The sequence below is a fragment of the Loxodonta africana genome, chromosome 1 (genome assembly GCF_030014295.1).
Source record: "Loxodonta africana isolate mLoxAfr1 chromosome 1, mLoxAfr1.hap2, whole genome shotgun sequence".
Classification (NCBI taxonomy): domain Eukaryota; kingdom Metazoa; phylum Chordata; class Mammalia; order Proboscidea; family Elephantidae; genus Loxodonta; species Loxodonta africana.
This window is the reverse complement of record NC_087342.1, coordinates 15,502,931-15,525,281: the sequence shown is the minus strand read 5'-3', so window position 1 is coordinate 15,525,281 and position 22,351 is coordinate 15,502,931. Positions and strand designations below refer to the sequence as shown.

At 44.7% G+C, this 22,351-nt stretch overlaps 1 protein-coding gene across 3 annotated transcripts in view; it reads right to left on the bottom strand.

Annotated features, from left to right (window-relative positions):
• The window catches only part of KALRN (kalirin RhoGEF kinase), a 769,081-nt gene that overhangs the window by 284,360 nt on the left and 462,370 nt on the right, over positions 1-22,351 (bottom strand). For 2 of the 3 annotated variants that reach the window (XM_064291977.1, XM_064292015.1), the window contains exons 16-21: positions 20,198-20,317; positions 14,773-14,964; positions 11,252-11,401; positions 9,405-9,519; positions 8,372-8,487; positions 7,749-7,871 (exon numbers count right to left, since the gene is read on the bottom strand). In XM_064291977.1, the coding sequence (XP_064148047.1) occupies positions 7,749-7,871; positions 8,372-8,487; positions 9,405-9,519; positions 11,252-11,401; positions 14,773-14,964; positions 20,198-20,317 (816 nt within the window). Of the gene's footprint in view, positions 1-7,748; positions 7,872-8,371; positions 8,488-9,404; positions 9,520-11,251; positions 11,402-14,772; positions 14,992-20,197; positions 20,318-22,351 lie in introns of all 3 variants that reach the window. The other variant, XM_064291948.1, reaches the window with a different exon arrangement.

Genomic DNA, 22,351 nt, shown 5'->3' with positions numbered 1-22,351 from the left:
CAAGCAGAGGGGAGAAGAAAAGAAAAGCTGAACTATAGTGATAGTGGAATAGCATGGAGATGCTGATGCCCTTCTCTGAGGAGATCACCAGGATAATGTCGCTGCTGGAGTAGCTTTTGGTCTTGGGTGTCCTGCCAGTTCTCATCTCCAGAGGAGAGGTGGTGCCACCTTTACTGTTCACAGGCTGAGTCATTCAGCTTTTCCTGGGTTTCTGGGAGTTCTGGCCACACAGTTGCAAATCTTCTATTTCCTTAATTTCTCTACTCTTTGTAGATATGAGCTAATGAAGGGTTCCCTGTACTGGTGAACAGGTCTCATGAGATGCATATTCCTATTCATTCCACAGGGGATAGTCTGTCATTACATATGAAGAACTAAGCCTTTCAAAAACTTCCATCAAATGTGAGCTATGTTCCTATTAAGAGTCCCAGACACAGAATCATGCCCATCTTTTATCTGAACTTTTTCAATTCTATCTTACTCAGTCTAAAGTACACATCCGACAATCCCAGCATTCCTTCCCCTTGCTATCTGAATTCCAAGAAGACAGAACTTATTGCAGCTAGGACTCCAATTACTTTAATCACCACTGAACTCTCTCTTGTTTAGAAGAATTAAATCAAAGTTTATCTCATGATTTCCTTCACTTTCAGAGATAACATTACCAGCTTAAAAAATGTTTTCTCAATATCATTAGTCACTGAAAAAACCCACTGCTGTCGAGTCGATTCTGACTCATAGTGACCCTATAGGGTAGAGCAGAACTGCCCCATGGAGTTTCCAAGGAGCACCTGGTGAGTTTGAACTGCTGACCTTTTTGTTAGCAGCCGTGGTACTTAACCACTACACCACCAGGGTTTCCTCATTAGTCACTAGAGAAATGCAGATCAAAACCACAGTGAAAAACCACTCGAAAATCCTGTAGAGGACAGTTCTACTCTGCCACACGTGGGGTCTCCATTAGGTGGGATCAACGGAGCGGCAATTGGTGGTGGCGGTAGTGGTGGCAGGATGGCTATAATCAAAGAGATGGACAATTGGTGGTGGCGGTGGTGGTGGTGGCAGGACGGCTATAATCAAAGAGATGGACAATTGGTGGTGGCGGTGGTGGTGGTGGCAGGACGGCTATAATCAAAGAGATGGACAATTGGTGGTGGCGGTGGTGGTGGTGGCAGGATGGCTATAATCAAAGAGATGGACAGTTGGTGGTGGCGGTGGTGGCGGTGGCAGGATGGCTATAATCAAAGAGATGGACAATTGGTGGTGGTGGCGGTGGTGGTGGTGGCAGGATGGCTATAATCAAAGAGATGGACAATTGGTGGTGGTGGCGGTGGTGGTGGTGGCAGGATGGCTATAATCAAAGAGATGGACAATTGGTGGTGGTGGCGGTGGTGGTGGTGGCAGGATGGCTATAATCAAAGAGATGGACAATTGGTGGTGGCGGTGGTGGTGGTGGCAGGATGGCTATAATCAAAGAAATGGAAAGTTGGTGGTGGCGGTGGTGGTGGTGGTGGCAGGATGGCTATAATCAAAGAGATGGACAATTGGTGGTGGTGGCGGTGGTGGTGGTGGCAGGATGGCTATAATCAAAGAGATGGACAATTGGTGGTGGTGGCGGTGGTGGTGGTGGCAGGATGGCTATAATCAAAGAGATGGACAATTGGTGGTGGTGGCGGTGATGGTGGTGGCAGGATGGCTATAATCAAAGAGATGGACAATTGGTGGTGGTGGCGGTGGTGGTGGTGGCAGGATGGCTATAATCAAAGAGATGGACAGTTGGTGGTGGTGGCGGTGATGGTGGTGGCAGGATGGCTATAATCAAAGAGATGGACAATTGGTGGTGGTGGCAGTGGTGGTGGTGGCAGGATGGCTATAATCAAAGAGATGGACAGTTGGTGGTGGCGGTGGCAGGATGGCTATAATCAAAGAGATGGACAGTTGGTGGTGGCGGTGGTGGTGGTGGCAGGATGGCTATAATCAAAGAGATGGACAATTGGTGGTGGCGGTGTTGGTGGTGGCAGGATGGCTATAATCAAAGAGATGGACAATTGGTGGTGGCGGTGTTGGTGGTGGCAGGACGGCTATAATCAAAGAGATGGACAATTGGTGGTGGCGGTGTTGGTGGTGGCAGGATGGCTATAATCAAAGAGATGGACAATTGGTGGTGGCGGTGGTGGAGGTGGCAGGATGGCTATAATCAAAGAGATGGACAATTTGTGGTGGTGGTGGTGGTGGCAGGACGGCTATAATCAAAGAGATGGACAATTGGTGGTGGCAGTGGTGGTGGTGGCAGGACGGCTATAATCAAAGAGATGGACAATTGGTGGTGGTGGCGGTGGTGGTGGTGGCAGGACGGCTATAATCAAAGAGATGGACAATTGGTGGTGGTGGCGGTGGTGGCAGGACGGCTATAATCAAAGAGATGGACAATTGGTGGTGGCGGTGGTGGTGGTGGCAGGATGGCTATAATCAAAGAGATGGACAGTTGGTGGTGGCGGTGGTGGCGGTGGCAGGATGGCTATAATCAAAGAGATGGACAGTTGGTGGTGGCGGTGGTGGTGGTGGCAGGATGGCTATAATCAAAGAGATGGACAATTGGTGGTGGTGGCGGTGGTGGTGGTGGCAGGATGGCTATAATCAAAGAGATGGACAATTGGTGGTGGTGGCGGTGGTGGTGGTGGCAGGATGGCTATAATCAAAGAGATGGACAATTGGTGGTGGCGGTGGTGGTGGTGGCAGGATGGCTATAATCAAAGAGATGGACAGTTGGTGGTGGCGGTGGTGGTGGTGGTGGCAGGATGGCTATAATCAAAGAGATGGACAATTGGTGGTGGTGGCGGTGGTGGTGGTGGCAGGATGGCTATAATCAAAGAGATGGACAATTGGTGGCGGTGGTGGTGGTGGCAGGATGGCTATAATCAAAGAGATGGACAATTGGTGGCGGTGGTGGTGGTGGCAGGATGGCTATAATCAAAGAGATGGACAATTGGTGGTGGCGGTGGTGGTGGCAGGATGGCTATAATCAAAGAGATGGACAATTGGTGGTGGCGGTGGTGGTGGCAGGATGGCTATAATCAAAGAGATGGACAATTGTTGGTGGCGGTGGTGGTGGTGGCAGGATGGCTATAATCAAAGAGATGGACAGTTGGTGGTGGCGGTGGTGGTGGTGGCAGGATGGCTATAATCAAAGAGATGGACAATTGGTGGCGGTGGTGGTGGTGGCAGGATGGCTATAATCAAAGAGATGGACAATTGGTGGTGGCGGTGGCAGTGGCAGGATGGCTATAATCAAAGAGATGGACAATTGTTGGTGGCGGTGGTGGTGGTGGTAGTGGCAGGATGGCTATAATCAAAGAGATGGACAATTGGTGGCGGTGGTGGTGGCGGCAGGATGGCTATAATCAAAGAGATGGACAATTGGTGGTGGCGGTGGTGGTGGTGGCAGGACGGCTATAATCAAAGAGATGGACAGTTGGTGGTGGTGGCGGTGGTGGCAGGACGGCTATAATCAAAGAGATGGACAATTGGTGGTGGTGCCGGTGGTGGTGGCAGGATGGCTATAATCAAAGAGATGGACAGTTGGTGGTGGCGGTGGCAGTGGCAGGACGGCTATAATCAAAGAGATGGACAGTTGGTGGTGGTGGCGGTGGCAGTGGCAGGATGGCTATAATCAAAGAGATGGACAGTTGGTGGTGGTGGCGGTGGTGGTGGCAGGACGGCTATAATCAAAGAGATGGACAATTGGTGGTGGCGGTGGTGGTGGTGGCAGGACGGCTATAACCAAAGAGATGGACAGTTGGTGGTGGCGGTGGCAGTGGCAGGATGGCTATAATCAGAGATGGACAATTGGTGGTGGTGGCGGTGGCAGTGGCAGGATGGCTATAATCAAAGAGATGGACAATTGTTGGTGGCGGTGGTGGTGGTGGCAGGACGGCTATAATCAAAGAGATGGACAATTGGTGGTGGTGGCGGTGGTGGTGGCAGGACGGCTATAACCAAAGAGATGGACAGTTGGTGGTGGCGGTGGTGGTGGTGGCAGGATGGCTATAATCAAAGAGATGGACAATTGGTGGTGGTGCCGGTGGTGGTGGCAGGATGGCTATAATCAAAGAGATGGACAGTTGGTGGTGGTGGCGGTGGTGGTGGCAGGACGGCTATAACCAAAGAGATGGACAGTTGGTGGTGGCGGTGGTGGTGGTGGTGGCAGGATGGCTATAATCAAAGAGATGGACAATTGGTGGTGGTGCCGGTGGTGGTGGCAGGATGGCTATAATCAAAGAGATGGACAGTTGGTGGTGGCGGTGGTGGTGGTGGCAGGATGGCTATAATCAAAGAGATGGACAATTGGTGGCGGTGGTGGTGGTGGCAGGATGGCTATAATCAAAGAGATGGACAATTGGTGGTGGCGGTGGCAGTGGCAGGATGGCTATAATCAAAGAGATGGACAATTGTTGGTGGCGGTGGTGGTGGTGGCAGGATGGCTATAATCAAAGAGATGGACAATTGGTGGCGGTGGTGGTGGTGGCAGGATGGCTATAATCAAAGAGATGGACAATTGGTGGCGGTGGTTGTGGTGGCAGGATGGCTATAATCAAAGAGATGGACAATTGGTGGTGGCGGTGGTGGTGGTGGCAGGACGGCTATAATCAAAGAGATGGACAGTTGGTGGTGGTGGTGGTGGTGGCAGGACGGCTATAATCAAAGAGATGGACAATTGGTGGTGGCGGTGGCAGTGGCAGGACGGCTATAATCAAAGAGATGGACAGTTGGTGGTGGTGGCGGTGGCGGTGGCAGGATGGCTATAATCAAAGAGATGGACAGTTGGTGGTGGTGGCGGTGGTGGTGGCAGGACGGCTATAATCAAAGAGATGGACAATTGTTGGTGGCGGTGGTGGTGGTGGCAGGACGGCTATAACCAAAGAGATGGACAGTTGGTGGTGGCGGTGGCAGTGGCAGGATGGCTATAATCAAAGAGATGGACAATTGGTGGTGGTGGCGGTGGCAGTGGCAGGATGGCTATAATCAAAGAGATGGACAATTGTTGGTGGCGGTGGTGGTGGTGGCAGGACGGCTATAATCAAAGAGATGGACAATTGGTGGTGGTGGCGGTGGTGGTGGCAGGACGGCTATAACCAAAGAGATGGACAGTTGGTGGTGGCGGTGGTGGTGGTGGCAGGATGGCTATAATCAAAGAGATGGACAGTTGGTGGTGGCGGTGGCAGTGGCAGGATGGCTATAATCAAAGAGATGGACAATTGGTGGTGGCGGTGGCAGTGGCAGGACGGCTATAATCAAAGAGATGGACAATTGGTGGTGGTGGCGGTGGTGGTGGCAGGACGGCTATAACCAAAGAGATGGACAGTTGGTGGTGGCGGTGGTGGTGGTGGCAGGATGGCTATAATCAAAGAGATGGACAATTGGTGGCGGTGGTGGTGGTGGCAGGATGGCTATAATCAAAGAGATGGACAATTGGTGGCGGTGGTTGTGGTGGCAGGATGGCTATAATCAAAGAGATGGACAATTGGTGGTGGCGGTGGCAGTGGCAGGACGGCTATAATCAAAGAGATGGACAATTGGTGGTGGTGGCGGTGGTGGTGGCAGGACGGCTATAACCAAAGAGATGGACAGTTGGTGGTGGCGGTGGTGGTGGTGGCAGGATGGCTATAATCAAAGAGATGGACAGTTGGTGGTGGCGGTGGCAGTGGCAGGATGGCTATAATCAAAGAGATGGACAATTGCTGGTGGCGGTGGCAGTGGCAGGACGGCTATAATCAAAGAGATGGACAATTGGTGGTGGTGGCGGTGGTGGTGGCAGGATGGCTATTATCAAAGAGATGGACAATTGCAAGTGTTGGGCAGGATGTGGAGAAACTAGAACCCTGAGGCATTGGTGCTGGGATTGTAAAAGGTTCATCTGCTGCGGAAAACTGTTTGACATTTCCTCAAAAAAATTAAACATAGAGTTACCATTTGTCCCAACTATTCCACTTTCAGGCATATACCTAAGAGAATTGAAAACACGTTCATACCAAAACTTCCTGAACGTGAATGTCCATAAGAACATTATTCACAATAGCCCCAAACTGTGAACAATCCAAACATCTGTATCACGTGATGAAGGGATAAACAAAATGTAGTATATCCATTCAATGGACTATCATCCAGCCATAAAAAGGATAAAATACTGCTACATGCTATAGCATGGATGGACCCTAAAAATATTCTAGTGAAAGAAGCCAGACACAAAAAGCCAGTTATTGTATGATTCTTTATATGAAATGACCAGAACAAGCAAATTCACAGAGACAGAAAGTAGATTAGTGGCTGCCAGAGGCTGGGGGAAGGGTAGGGATGGGGGTGACTGCTAATGGGTATGGGATTTCTTTTGGGGTGATGAAAGTGTTCTGGAATTAGACAGTGATGATGGCTGTAAAACCTTGTGAATATGCTAATAACCACTGAATCGTAAAAAACAAAAATGAATGAATCTAAAAAAATGTTTTGCTTTTAGAAGAGATGGAGTTCCCCCAGATGTCAAGATGATTAAGGTTTCCTTTCATCATCTCCCTTGACCCCATAGAGATTCTGAAACTCACAATAGGGAAGGATCATTTGTGTTCTTCTCATTGAATTGTCTATAGCACATCACAAGAAAACTTTGTTTTTCCTCTTATGCCCACCCAAATCTTCTTTATCTTACTTTTATCCTTACATTAGTGGATTTCTATATAGGAAGTACCATTTACCTTCAGCGTCTCTTCTACTTTATCTGTTTCTTTGGGGCAGAACATAAGTCCATGTACTCTATTGCCCTATTCAGTCATGAGGTGTCCCATATTTACTCTCTTGTGATTCAAGGGCAGTTTGGTTTCCATTTCAAATTGATTTTATTGGTTATAAAGATTAAAACCAGAGATGGCTGGTTAAATGAGATTTGTTTCTGAGAAGTGGGACTGGGGTAGCAGAGGGGGCTGTTGTTTTTCATCGGAAGCTCCTCAGCTAGATTTGTCAGCCTGCAGACATTCTTATAACAAATAACCCTGCGGTTTGGAATCTGAGAGATGGAAGAATGATAACCCATTAACAGGAAGAGTTAAGTTGAGAATGAGAGCGAGCATAAGGAGCTAAAGCAGAAGAATCATTTTAAATATAGATTTGGGAGTAGGTGTTGAAATCTACCCAAACCTCCTTTTTTTCCTTATGTTCACGAATGTTTGCTGCCTCCCTTCGATATGTAACATACAGTCAGGGAACTTGGAGAACAAAGCGTTAATAAAGCATGGTTCTTGTCCTTCAAGATCTTGCTGGCTCATACAGGAGATGACATAGCACACAGATAATTGGAGAACAGGACTGTCCCTGCCAGGTGCCTTAAGCGTTATACAGAAAACAAGGGCTGCAGGGCAGGGATGTGATAAGAGAATTTCCTGGCTGTTTAGGCAGCATCACAGAGGAGGAAAAGGCACTGAAGTGGAAAGAGGCATAAACTGGAAGGAAGGGAAGAATATTCCAGGCAAAGGAATGTTAGAGGAAGGTACAGAGGCAAGAAAGTATATGGTGTATGATCCCTCAGAGGGTAAGAAAGTACACACATTCCACTGCTACATAAATTTTACATAAAAGAACACCTGAAGACAAAGCTGGGGAGGCAGGGTGATGCAGTTGTATGTTGAGTGTTCTATAACGTAAAATTGGACAGAATGGGGAGTGTCAGGTGGATTTGGGAAGGGGTTTGGAATGCTTCCTACCTTGGCAGGCACCCTGAATTCCCCATATTCTTTCAGCAGTTCCTGAGTCTCCTCTGTGGTCTCTCCAGTGGAGGTATGTGTTGAGAGGTAATATTCACCTGTTTCTTGGATCCAGTCCAATGCCTGTGGGAGGAGACGACACACCCAATCCCTCAAAAGTCAGCGGACAGTGGGAAAACATGCCATGGGACAACGAAGGCTTGTGGTTTGGGACAGCATGGCGGATCCAGGAAATGTTGACACAATTTGATTGATCAGCTCGGAAATTGTTTTCAAAAATGAGCCCTCCCCTGTCAGATTTGGAACATCCTAGCAGCAAAGAGTGTTTCCTCCCTTAGAATGGAGACTCTTCTAGGCCAGGCCCAGCATCATCCATAAGTTAGGGACAATTGCCTCCAGCACCTTCTCACAACTCCTGGTACCAAACTTTGAATACAGAGTGCTTGGTAAAAGCTGAACACATGATAAATGACAACCTTTCCTCTTTCTTCTCTTCATCCTCACCTCCCATCTCCATTCTGCCTGCTCCTGTGGCTCTCTTTGGGACTGTCCCAAGTCTTGGCCATCTGGGCCTCCATACACCCCCAGAACTGAGGCAAAGCCAGGGAAAACTTTGGACGTACCTGCTTAGCGCTGCGCTCAAATACCACGTACTGCTGACACTGGTCTAACCGCCGCTTCTTCAAGGTCCAGAAGTGCAGGACACGATTCTCTCTCTGCAAGAGCTCACTCAAGATGGCTGAAGGGCAGAGGAGACAGTGCGTGTCACAGGAAGGCTCTGAACAAGCCCAACCAACCACTTCAGCCCCACGGCCCAGCTGGCTTCTAACCATGACCGTCAAAGCCTCTCCACAGGACCAATCCAGTCATCAGAAATCCAGGGAACAAACACTGGGAACTACAGAGGATTTCTCAGAAAGGATAATAAGTGACAAAGCCAGGATTAGACCTTCATTTTATGATTTCCAGTCAACATCTTGTTCCCAGGCCATAAGATACCCTAGTCTTCTGCTGTTCAGTTTGGTAGCCACTAGCCACCCATGATTGCTTGCATTTAAACTGTTGTTGTTAGCTGCCATTGAGTTGACCTCCAACTCATAGAGACCCCTTGGACAACAGAATCAGACACTGCATGGTCCTGCACCATCCCCATGATTGTTGTAGACTGGACTGCTGTGTTCCATAGAATTTTCATTGGCTGATTTTCAGAAGTAGATTGCCAAGTCTTTCTTCCTAACGTTTAAATTAATTACTATCAAATACAATTTAAAATTAGTTTCTCAGTTCCACTAACCACATTTCAAGTGCTCAATAGCCACATATGTCCACTGGTATTGCACAACGTCAATACAGAACATTTCCATTATCTCAGAAAATTCTATTAGACAGCAGTGCCCTAGGCTCTAAGATAAATGAAAAAGCTTAGGGGGAAATTTTATCCTCATTTTTCCATTCTAAAATCTTGATGCATATTCAGGATTGATCACGAATCACCACTGCCCCCTCCAAGCCCACATCAAACTTGCTCTCCTCTAAGAAGAAGGAACAGGAAATCTGAGAACACATGAAGATGAGGTACAGACTGTTTGAGGAAGGGGTGGGGCTTCTGGTCCATGCTGCTGTAGTGACCAGTGACCCAGAAGTTCTCCCGCTGACCTTTTACTTGCTGCTCAGGTCCCCGGGTGTGGCTGGCGACACTGGGCATGCTGACGTTGTTCCTGTGGATGTACTTCAGGAACACCTCAGCGTTCCGCCGTGCCAGGGTGCAGGCCTAAAAGAGACCAGGGTGTGAGGTCCCACTCCCAGTACATGCATGGAACCCAAGACACTGGACAGGGGTGCCCTCCTTCCGCCTTTGTAGGACTCAAGCCTGAGGGCTGGACTGTTAGGAGGATTCTGCAGCTCTGGAGGTCACTTCTGGTTCATGGACACTCCAATTCCAATTGAAAGGGCTCACCCTCTAAGATGTCCTTTGGTCAAGTAAAGAATTACTCCCTGGGTTCCCTGCTTTACATCTCAGAGAAAAATAAGAAGGCAGTCATCGCTTGACTATCTACATGGTAATTAGGCATTACGGACACTCTCAGGCCTTCTGTCCCCAGAAGGCCTCTTTTATGACCACTGGTCTAAGGCCAGGGAACATAACCTCACTTCAACATTAGTTTATTTTAGACTTCAGAAAGTAAATTTGGTGAACAAATCTACTAACCATATATTCCAAATCCAAATGGAAATTACCAACATTTTTCAAGCCTATTTGTCCATTAAATCCACTCCCACCTCAATAGCACGAATAAACATCTTATTGCTGGGAAATACTGATTGACATAAAGGATTAAGAGCCATTACAATACTTCTTTTAAGATTCACATTAGCTGGGAGTCACAGATTGGGCAGGTAAAACTCTCCTTGGATGGATGGGGGAGACTGAGGCCCAGAAAAGGCAGGAGTTGTGAAGTGAGTCAGGTCTAGAATCTAGATCTGTTGACAGTACTTCTAGTTTTTCTCAAGACCCTGTATTTTCTGAATTATCTGAAAAGCACTGTTTTTCTCTGACTGTAAAACTAATACATGCTGGTCCACTAATTTGAATCCATAGTTTTCAGAATTAAATTACCTCTAGACAAAATCTTCAAATTTTAGAAACTTCTTACACTTAGCACATGATACCACAGCTTATTTTAAATGTTGTGTCAGCAGCAATGGCTTCTTGGAACTCTGAGAAAAGACGGAAAAGGCTGACGGTGGGTCAATCAACTCTGTGGCTCATGAATTTATCAACTGGATGGTGGTCCAAAATGAAGGAATCTAAAATGGATCAACTAATGCATACAAATTGAGAACTCCACGTTCTAGTCACTGAACTCTACGTTCAGACCAGAAGGTTTTCTTTTTTTTCTTCAAAAGAAACAAATTTTAAAAATTTTATGAAGAAATATCTTAACACCTTTATTTAAACTCCTTGATATGCTCTACTTAAACTCGTTTTAAATTTTGTGCTTTGGAAAAGGAAGGCCTTTTTAAGTAATTTTAAGCCCTTGTATACAACAATTGCTGTTTAATCTTATAAGTGCTTGTTGTGTGCCACTGAGTTGATTCCAACTCATAGCACTCTACTGGACAGAGTAGAATTGCCCTGTAGAGTTTCCCAGGCTGAAATCTTCATAGGAGCAGATGGCCACGTCTTCTTTCCCATGGAGTGGCTGGTGGGTTCAAACCACTGACCTTTCAGTTAGCAGTATAGCACTTAACCGTTTTGTCATCAGGGCTGCTTTTATCTTATTAATAAGAGCTGATTAATAAGGGTTCTGTTTGAATGCAGGTGCACATACTGAACAGACCATTGAACAAAAACAACACACCAATAGGTGGTCAAGTACAGAAAATTCCTAACAGAAGAAAAGGTGATAAGCAAAGAGAGAGAAGAGAGGGGAGAGAGAGATAAGGTGAATGGACAAACAAGACGCTGGAGTTGAAGACCCTGGAAGACGACGTGCTCTGACCTTAAGAAAGGCCTCCTTTTGTTCCAAATGTTTGCTGATGAGTGGAATGACATGGTCGATCTCTGCTGCTGGCCCCAGTTTATCTCGTCCGCCACACCAGTCCTCATCTCTCCGGTATTCTTGCTCTAAGCTCTCCAGGACACTACACACCTAACAAATTGTGGAGGAAAAGACTCAGTAAATTAATCAATCAAGAAGTATTTTCTGAGGACCTTCAGCCAAGAGAGCCCTGCACAGGTGAGCTTCAAGTTCAGTTTGCAGACTGAGTGTATGGTATGCAAACATTTTTCAAGCCTATTTGTCCATTAAATCCACTCCCACCTCAATAGCACAAATAAACATCTTATTGCTGGGAAATACTGATTGACATAAAGGATTAAGAGCCATTACAATACTTCTTTTAAGGTTCACATTAGCTGGGAGTCACAGATTGGGCAGGTAAAACTCTCCTTGGATGGATGGGGGAGACTGAGGCCCAGAAAAGAAGTCCAGGAGGCAGTGGAAGTCATGTGCCTGGAGCTCAAGAGATAATACAATTGAAGATAGGGATTCTGGAATCATTTTCTATGGTTCACGGCTAAAGGCTGAAGCTATGGGGTTGATGATATCACCCAGGGATAGTATGTAGAGAAAGAAAAGAAGGGAAACTGCTATTTTTTGGGTTTCAAAGTATGTGTGTGTATGTATACATATACATACATAAAATACATACATATTATATTGTTGTAATCTCACAATAACCCTGTGAATTAGGTAGAATAGGAAAATGAGGGTCAGAGAAGATACCTGGCTTGCCCAATCATCCGTACTTGCCCCACAGTAAGTAGCCTCAAGCAGAGGTAAAGAAGGAAGTTGCCTATGGGGTGCGATTTATGGGCCATAAATGAATGTCACTTTCCCCTCCCCAGGGGAAAAACACTCTAGCAAGTATGTTTCTAAGTCCTACTATAAGGCAATGACATTTCCAGGCCTTCTGTCACAAAATGCAAATTTCTTTCAGAAGGATAACAAATTTGGGTCTTCTTAACCTAAAAGACAGCTAAGAAGTTTTTCAGTTCTAAAAATACTGAGAGGCCATGTTAAGTGACCTTATAAATGACCTCACAAGATAGCAGAAGCATTTTAAAGAGAACTTGCCTGGGAAAAAGTTATGTTGGGTGCCACAGTTTGAGACCCGAGACAGCCTAGGATCAGAGGCACTGATATGAGGGGAGGATGCATGAAACATAACTCCATATTCCTATACCTGTCTTCAAATGGAGTTTGATTACCTACTTGGATATGGCAGTAGGAGAGAGCAGCTCTAACTCTATCCTTGGCTGCCTCAGTCTGGGAAGGTCATCCCTTTTGATGAAGGACATGCCTTTGGGAAGGATGTTCATTGAATGATGAACTAACCCATGTCCCAGGCAGAGCACACTGAGTGCAGACATGATCCCCACGTAAGAGAGGGCTCGTCCCCAAAGCTCCAGCTGACTTCACTAGCCCTATCCATGGCACCATGCACCTCTCTTCATCAAAGGCATGAAACCGCAGACAGGCTCATGTCTTGATAAGACAGAGTATACACAGGCAAAACTATAAGAGAAAAAGTACTTGAAACCTGTCCCATCATAGCACTGGACTTAGAGCCAATAAACGTGGGCACAGAAGTCAAAAGATTATCTACTATAAATTCTTAAAATTAACCTGTGAGAAATAAAAATCTAGAGAGGTAATGAAGCTTGGGTAAAGTCAGTTCAGGGTCAAACTTCCTGACCCTTAATCTAGTGCTCTGCTGCCTTCAGCATCTTGAACCATCTCAAATTAAAATTTGGGTGTGATATTAGATAAGGACTAAGCCTCATTTTTTCCTCAGATGAATATTCAGTTGTTCGGCACCATTTGTTGAAAACGCTGTCCTTTCCCCATTGAAATGCTTTGTGAAAAATCAACTGACTGCATGTGTGTGGGTCTATTTCTGGACTCCGGCCTGTTCCATTGATACAGGTGTCCGCTCTTACGCCAGTACCATTCTGTCTGGATTACTGTAGCTTTAGCGTAAGTCTTAATCAGTTAGTATAACTCCTCCAACTTTGTTCTTTCTTTTCAAGATTTTTTTGTCATTCTAGGTTCTTTGCATTTCCATATAAATTTTAGAATCAGTTAATTTCTAAAAAGTCTGCTGGGGTTTGATTGGAATTGTGCTGAATATACACATCAACTGGGGGGGCTTTTAGCTCATCTCTCTGAAACAACAGAAAGAGGGCTTGGAGAAGGTGCAGCGCCTGTAACACTGGCTGCAGGGCCATTTACATTTGCTTTGAGGATAGACTTTCCTGTGGTCCCTATAAATCACCCCGAGGAGAATGTATCTCTGATATGTCTCTACCAGTGAGCAATTCAAACGAGGAAACTATTTTACACTGAATAAAATGACTCCCGCTTTAAACCTCTATTTCATGGGAAGAGTTCCCTAACAGCACCCCAATCATTTTTAAAACCCTCTCACACAAATCCTTGTGCAAACTGCTGTAGAGACGTAATGGCGCTGGATCTGCATCTTTATGGCTCTGCTACCTGCATCTCCTGCCTTTTCTCCCACAGCTGTATCATCTTCCCAGGTAAGCTCCTAATTTCCAAAAGACAGAGGGCTGTGTCTCCTCCATTAGACTGGGGTCCCATGAGCGAAAGAGCTGTATGTGTTTCAAGCAAATATTCGCTCTCCTCTTCCAGCCTTCATGGAAACCCTGGTGGTATAGTGGTTAAGTACTATGGCTGCTAACCAAGAGGATGGCAGTTCGAACCCGCCAGGTGCTCCTTGGAAACTCTATGGGGCAGTTCTACTCTGTCCTATAGGGTCGCTATGAGTCAGAATTGACTCGACAGCAATGGGTTTGGGTTTTTGGTTTTCCAACCTTCATAGGAGGCATACCCTCCCCTGCCTCACTGATGTTGGTTTGGACATGTGACTTTCTTTGGCAATGGAATGTTAGAGAAGGCAGCTTTTGAGCACGGTAGGTTTTGGACTCTTGCACTCAGGCTTCAGATGACTGCTGGTCAAGGAGGGTGAAAGCCATGGGAGCAGATCTGGACCCAATCTGCAGGTTGGAGCCTAAGTTGGCCAAGCTCAGCCTAGTCAGCTGAACCCCAGGTACTAGAGAAAAATGAACGCCTATTGTTTTGTACTATTGAGTGTTGAGGGTGGTTTGTTACACAGCAGTATTGTTGCAATAGCTAACTGATACACTGCTCAAATCTAACATCCAGTATATGCCCAATTTCCTCTTCAACACCTCAGTAAAGATCTTACGAGTTTGAGAAATTTATTTTATAAGGGAGGAAAAAAAAAAAACCCACTTGGTCCACTGCTCTAATAGAAAGGAATACAAAGAAACCAACATGGTGGTCCACACACCATTCTCCTACTCTCAGACGTTAGTACCGAGAGGCCTGGCTTCTTGCTGCAGATTTTCAGTATGAGTCAGGAAACGGCCCTCAGTCAGCCTTGGCCCCACGTATCCCATAGCCTTTTCCCTTACCTGCTCCGAAGTCTTGTAAAAGGCCACTGAGGCATTGACCAGTTTTAGCCGGTCTTCCATCTTCAGCATGAGCTGCTGCCAGTGCAGGGCCACCTTCTCAGCACATTCCCGGATGGCATCGGCGTCGTAGTGGCCGGCCTGGAGAAGGGCCTCAGCTTTCTGCTGTACCTGCAGGGCGCTCTGGTGCGTCTTCTGCAAGGAAGTGGCATGAAAGAGGGACTGGGCACAAGGGGAGGAGAGAGGGCCGTGGGAACGACGACGCAGGCGTGGTATGGGAGGGGGTGGAGTGAGGCGTGAGTGGAAAGATGCAGAAAAGTTAAAGAGCTTTAAATGACTGGTTCAAGCATTTTTGTCATGAAGATTAATACATTATTGTTTTTAAAGCATATTTTTAAAAAGAATACCATACAATTCCATTAACTAATCTCTCAGAACCCTAACTCTGGTCCTTCCTCCTTTTTCCTCTACCTGCAGCACTCTGGGTTTTCAGGAGAGTTGGCTTTCTGGGGAAGAGAAACAGCATCTGTGTGTATAAATCTGTTCCCTGATTGGTTCATAGTTACATTTCCTTTTCAAATCTAATCATAAAATTGTTCATCATACTGAGTTTTCAAAGGAGGTTATGGCTGCAGTCCCATTTTATGGATCAAATAAACGCAGCACATAAAAAGAAAAATCTTTGTGTAATAAAAATCTCAGTCAAGAAGGCAATCATTCCAGTAGAAGAAATTAGTTTGGTAGGTTAATAAAGCTCTCATCCTTCATTAGTTACCCCACCAAGGACAGAGCAGCACTGTAGATAATTCGGCCCAACATATAACCCCCATGTTATTTACATTTGCCTATTTTTTTTTTATAGGGTACAATATTTTATATAGATATTTATAAAACAGGAAGAATGAACAGAACAAAAACAAGAAAGTACTAGTATCTTTCAAACGGTTTTTGTAAGAAAATACTATATATATATAATGTTTTGGTAGAAGGTTTAGTTTATTTAGTTTAGTTTGTGAATGCTTCCTGACTCAGGCCAAATGTGGTTCGCATTCTCTGAGTACACATTAAATGCCAGAGGTGAGGAGGCCTGACTGGAGGACTGTGTCAGCAGGGAAATACATGGGATTAAAATTTACTAAAATAAAATACTGACATGGATAACCCTGGTGAGAATATTAAAGCCCAACTGACTTGAAAAAATTAATATCTTCATTCTATCCTCAATTGCTGGGATCACTTCAACCCAATAAATCAAACCAAACGCACTGCTGTCCGGTCCGTTCCAACTCACGGTGCCCCCATGTGTCATGGAGTGGAACTGCTGCATAGGGTTTTTAGCTGTAATCTTGATGGAAGCAGATCACCAGGCCTTTCTTCCGCAGTGCCACTGTGTATGTTTGAACCACCAACCTTAGGTTAGTAGTCAAGCACAAATCACTTGTGCCACCCAGGGACCCTCTTTATGGTGTAGTACTACTTTGGCCTTTCCACTTTTAGGAAAGTATAGCTTAGTGGACAGTGAAAGGGAATGACCTAGAACCCCAGTAATTTGTCCCCGAATCACTTTCTGCCCTTCTTCTTGGGCAGCAGTACAGGGACAATTCCCAAGAGCTAATACATTCAGCACTTACTGTGTCACCACGTTTGCCCTTCCTGCTCATTCCAAACTGTAGCCTACACACCCTGATTTTTCCCAGTTGATCAACTGCCTCCTGGCTTCCCTTCCCTTTCCTGAATCTGCCCTTGGTGTTAGCTGTGTTAGCATGACCTCATCTATCCTTCTCTAAAATACTTTCCCCACTGTAGTCTTCCATTTCTATCGCTGGTGCCAACTCATACTGACCCCAAAGAATAGATGAGAACGGCCCCACAGGGTTTCCAAGGAGAGGCTGGTGGATTAGAACTGCTGACCCTTTTGGTTGGCAGCCCAATGGTTAACCACTGTGCCACCAGGGCTCACCATACACTATTAGCATATATGTGCTATTATGCCTTTTCCTGTGAGTGTGGAGGTGTAGCTTTAATTTTCATATCATTTAGGCTGCATAAACCAATTCCATCTCACTACCTTAGTAATAAATCCTCTTCCTAATTCCTAATGCCATTATCATCTAATAGTCTAGGAATGCCTCCCCCTCTTAATTTCCAAAAGGATAAAGTGTTAGCCATATGTCATCATCTGCTTTGCTAAGCTTAAGTCATCATTTTGCATTTATTTCTACTCCCAAGTATGTAACTCTACTGAGTACCATATCTTTAAGACATGGATTATGAAAAATATTAATATTTAGTAGTAGTACACAGAAGAAACTGAACCAAATCAACTGAATTTATCATCCAGTTTTAACTACTTTTTTCTGACACAATGCCTATGTTTAAAAATGCCTATGTTAAAATAGGAAAAATCCAAATAAAAGTAGATTATAAAATTGAGCCTGAAGACATACCAGTCACAATATCTTAAATATTACTAAATAATTGTCTAGGTTTGCTTCACAAAACCACACTTCTTCTGGGTGTAATGTACCCTTTTCCATTCTAAATGGCTCTAGAGGAGCTTCCTGAAGCCAAGGCTATTTTAGCTAAGATATCTGAGACCTTCCTTGGGGAGACCAAAACTTTCAACCTCATGAGGCCACTCAAACTAGGGTGAGCAGTCATCCAGTGTTCCCATGTTCCAGGCCCACTGTATGTCTATTTTCCTGGCTTAGTTATTAATAATTCCCTCCTTCACTCTTAGACGTTTCTCAGTGTGAGAAACAAATTATACAGGCATTCTATCTATCGCTATTTGATTTTACCTTCAGGAGCCTAGGGTTCTTTCTAGGGGCCAATAAGTCAAATTACTTTTCCCATCAAAAATCATTGTACGGGCCTCAAGTTTTTAACACCACCAAAATAGATTAAGACAAATCAGACTATTTACGCTTCCTGTCAGTTGCTTGGAGCCTTCCTGGTCTATTTTCCCTCTGACGTAGAACCTGGTCTAAACTGACACAATTAGAGTGAAGGCTACTCAGAGAAAGAGCTCATGTTGAAATCCTGGTTCTATTCTCTTCATTATTCTATCCATGCTATAGACCCTGCCTACCTTCTGTTCTCAATACCTTCCAGAAATCCAACTGCTCTGCCATGTTCTCTTGAAACCACAGACACTAGAAGGGCCTATATCTTGAAATTAATTCCAAAAGATTTGATCCCGTTATACCCATACAGAACTCCAGAACTGATTACAAGATGTATATGCTTAGTGAGTCTCTATTCCGTCAGAAGGAACAGCACCTACCTAGCACAAGCTAATACATACTGTGTATGCAGTCATGTGGAATTTAGTCATCTCAATAGCACTGCTAACGCATTAAGGATCACTGGTGATGCAACGCTCAAGCGTTCGGCTGCTAATTGAAAGGCCAGTGGTTCAAACCCACCAGCCACTCCGTAGAAGAAAAGACCTGGCAATCTTTCTTCATGAAGATTAAACCCGTTGTCATCAAGTCGATTCCAACTCTTAGTGACCCTATTGGACAGAGTAGAACTATCCCAGAGAGTTTCCAAGGCTGTAATCTTTATGGGAGCAGACTGCTGCATCTTTCTCCTGCAGAGTGGCTGGTGGGTTTGAACTGTTGACCTTTTGGCTAGCAGCCGAGTGCTTAACAACTGTGCCACCAGGGCTCCTTCCCTTAAAGATTACAGCCTAGGAAACCCTATGGAGCAGCTACTCTGTCCTATAGGCTCACTGTGAGTCAGAATAGACTCGATGGCACACAGCAACAACAGCTAATGAATTTACCATTTCCCACCAGCATATTGAGATGCTCAAGTGTGTCACGACACTTGATTTTACTTGCCCATCATTTGATTAAGAGACTGTAAATTTAACTATCTTGACAGAAATAGGTAGACTTTCACCCTTAAGGTGAATAAAGAGGAGATATGGCCAAGAGCTATCTTCTCTCTGCCCAGCAACCCTTAGTGCTTCTTGTCATGTCTCTATTCTTGATTGTTCACCCTTCATTCTCTTCACTGTTGCTTAAACCTCTCTTTAGGACCTTGACCACTGTGTGCCTGATTCATGACTGTAGTTCTGATCCTGACTTATCCTCTACAGGGAAGAGACCCTAACACTGTCAGATTTGTGTGTGTCAGTAAACTGCAGTAGAGATAACTGATGATGATACGGCAACTCTCCTTAGAAATATTTCTCCTTAGAAAACGGTTTGCATATATTGTGTGTGCATCCATGTTAGATCTCAGATGCCAGGCAGGACTTCTAACACTAGCAATGGTTCCTAAGACGATATCAAGCATCTCACAGAAACATATTATTCATCATAACATCACATACGAGATGGTTTCTGGAAAATCAAATGGCTGAATTCAATCAATACTGGTTTAAACATGGCTATTAATCAATTGGATTACCATACTTAAAGACAAACTTGTAGGCAGATTCAGTTGAAATTTTATTATTTCCCCACCATTGTTGTGGTAAATTCTCATTAGCAACCATTTCTTACTATAACACCTTCACATTTCTTAAACACTCAGAAGTGGGCCGAGTTTTACTGAACCACAGGTAAGGAGTGTCTTTGAATTTCTCACTCTTTCATCTCTTTTCCCACTGGGACTGAACTTATTTTGAATATAGCTCCCACGTCCCACTTCCAAGCCTTTCCCCAACACCTCTCCAAACTAATCAGCTCAAATCTCTTTGGGAAGGAGAATGTTCTAGTGGAAAAGATAATTAAAGACATTATTTAAAGTAAGAAAATATTTGTATTAGATTTTTGTAAGTGGAATTTTATGTTAAAATAGGCTTTAAGAGAAGTCCCAGTTAGTGAGCTACTTCTGTTAATAACTTTTCCTTTCAAGATGACTTCCACCACCACTACTGAAAAACTGTTTCCAGTGAGGCAAACTATCTGGGGCAATTTGCTCCAATTCTAATTGTCATTGTTCAAAGGCAAGGTCTGACAATACTACCTAGAAGTGACATGTAAACCAAACGTTTAAAAATAAAATCCTCATTTACGAACGACTTTTGTACTTGTTCATCCTCAATTCTGAGTGATCTTCAACTGCAGGTGGCTTCTAACCTTTTACATTTCTCACGTTGTACACAGTTCATCGTCTGTCAAAACTCACTCAATGTGTCAGGAGCCTTACACATTAAAGGCACCTATGTATAACATAGAGGAGAATATTCACATTTATCATTTGTGATGTGAATACTTGTCTCCTAAAACTAGGCCTCCTTGGGGTGATTTTTGTCTCTGTCAATTCCTGGTAATAGGGAGGTGGCTGGCACATCTCACTGAAGAGGGTGAAGGCTTCACTACCTGAAGGAGCACTGACATCTCAGGGGATCATCCCGCAGGAGGTGCAGAGCAGAAAGGGGGAGGAGAGTGCAGCCAGATTTGGGTGTTACCTCGATGGCCAGTTGGAACTGCTCGTGCTCCCGCTGCAGTTGCTCTGCTTCGGACAAAGAGCTGGCATTGACCAGGCTGGCGCTGAGCATTGACTCCCCATTGCGGATCCATCCCAGGACCTGGGGAGTTAGGACAAGCACACAGGTGAATAGCCTTCCACAGCTTCCCTAGAGTTGTTGCCTTGTCTGATGGCTACTTTGGTCTGCGAGCTCACTGCCTTTTGTCCACAGTTGGAGAGAAGACAGAGAGGGTCTGGATAATTAAAATGGTCATCTGCCCAACTGTGCCTGGCATCTTGTATCATAAGGTACTTACTTTGTGTACCAAGCTCATTCCCAGCTTCAGAGTATCTTTCCTAACCTCATCACCACTCTGTTCCAATTTCCTCAACCACTTAAGTTAAACACCACTTTATCTGACTGTATTGTATGTAACGTGCTGAAGTTCTTTCTGGAACGTAGAATGGTATAAATAAATACATTCTGTCTGTTGGGATTCTTTTTTTTTTTTTTTAAGGCCTAGTTCAAATATCAATGTCTTAAAATCTTCTATGACTAAGCACTCCACTTAAAACGATTTCTTCCTCATCTAAGACACCCATACCATTTTCTACGTAGCACCTTTGAGGCACTCACCACAGACTGCTTTGTTTAGTCATTTTTATTGAAGTTTCATGTCCCCCCTTAGAACGTAAACTACTGAAAGGCTGGGGCAACATGTTCTTGATGTTGTTAGGTACAGTTGAATCCCTACAGGACAGGTAGAACTGTCCCATAGGGTTTCCAAGGAGCAGCCGGTGGCTTTGAACTGCCAACCTTTTAATTAGCAGCTGAGCTCTTAACCACTATACCACCAGCGCTCCTGGGGCAATATATTAGTCATATTTTAATCTCTTACAGTGCCTAGCACAGCACCTTGTATGATGGGCATCCAGTAACATTTTTGAGAGAGTGAACGACTGTCTATGGAAAATACCCAAGTACAGCTAAGCAGTGAGTCCAACCTCAAATGCCTTGAAAAACAGCCAAAAGTAGATAGATTTGAGTTTTGGTAAGTAAACAACTCAAAGCAAGGAGGAAGGAGAAAGAAAATAAGCTAGATCGCATCAATAATCCACACACTGGATCATCAGAAAAAGGGAGATTGAGTTATTATTTTTATTGTGTTTTAGATGGTTTACAGAGCAAATTAGGTTTTCATTAAACAATTAAAACACATATTATTTTGTGACATTGGTTGCCCACCCTGCAGTGTATCAACACTCTTCCCTTCTCGACCTTGGGTTCCCCATTTCCATTTCTCCAGCTTTCCTGTTCCCTCCTGCCTTCTTGTCCTTGTCCCTGGGCTGCTGTGCCCGTTTAGTCTCATAAATCCATGGTTGAGGTACGTGTATTATTGTTTGGTTTATGGGCCTGTCTAACCTTTGGCTGAAGGGTAAACCTCAGGAATGACTTCAATACCTAATTAAAAGAGTATCGGGGGGCCGTACTCTCCCTGCTTCTCCAGTATCTGTCAGACCAGTAAGTTTGGTCTTTTTTTTGTTAGTATTTTGTTCTAAATTTTCTCCAGCTCTGTCCAGGACCCTCTATTGTGATCTCTGTCAGAGCAGTTGGTGGTGGTAGCTGGGTACCATCTAGTTGGGCTGGACTCAGTCTGGTGGAGGCTATGGTAGTTGTGGTCCATTAGTCCTTCGGACTAATCTTTCTCTTGTGTCTTTGGCTTTCTTCACTCTCCCTTGCTCCAGACAGATGAGTGAGTTATTACTGACTTAAATTATTTAGAAGCTATGACTAGGCTGAACGCAATATCTAGGTGACCTGAATGAGTACTGGGGAAATGGAAAGCCAACAAGGGAATCTTAGAATAGAAGGAGAAATAACTGACACTGGCTAGACAGTACAGGAGATGGGGAAATCGTCAGCTGATAGAGTCATTGCAGATAATTAAACTAGAAGATTCAGGCTCTGAAAATTTACCTTGTGTCTGATCACCAGAAAATTGTCAGATTTTTTTTTTTTATTGGTGAATGTGAGAGTTTGCTTGGAGAGGAAATAAAAATTCTTCTGAAATTTCAAGATCAGTAAATACCATCCATCTGTTACCTCAGGCAAAGGCGAAGATACCACAATCTGTTTCAAACCTGCCTTCAGGTT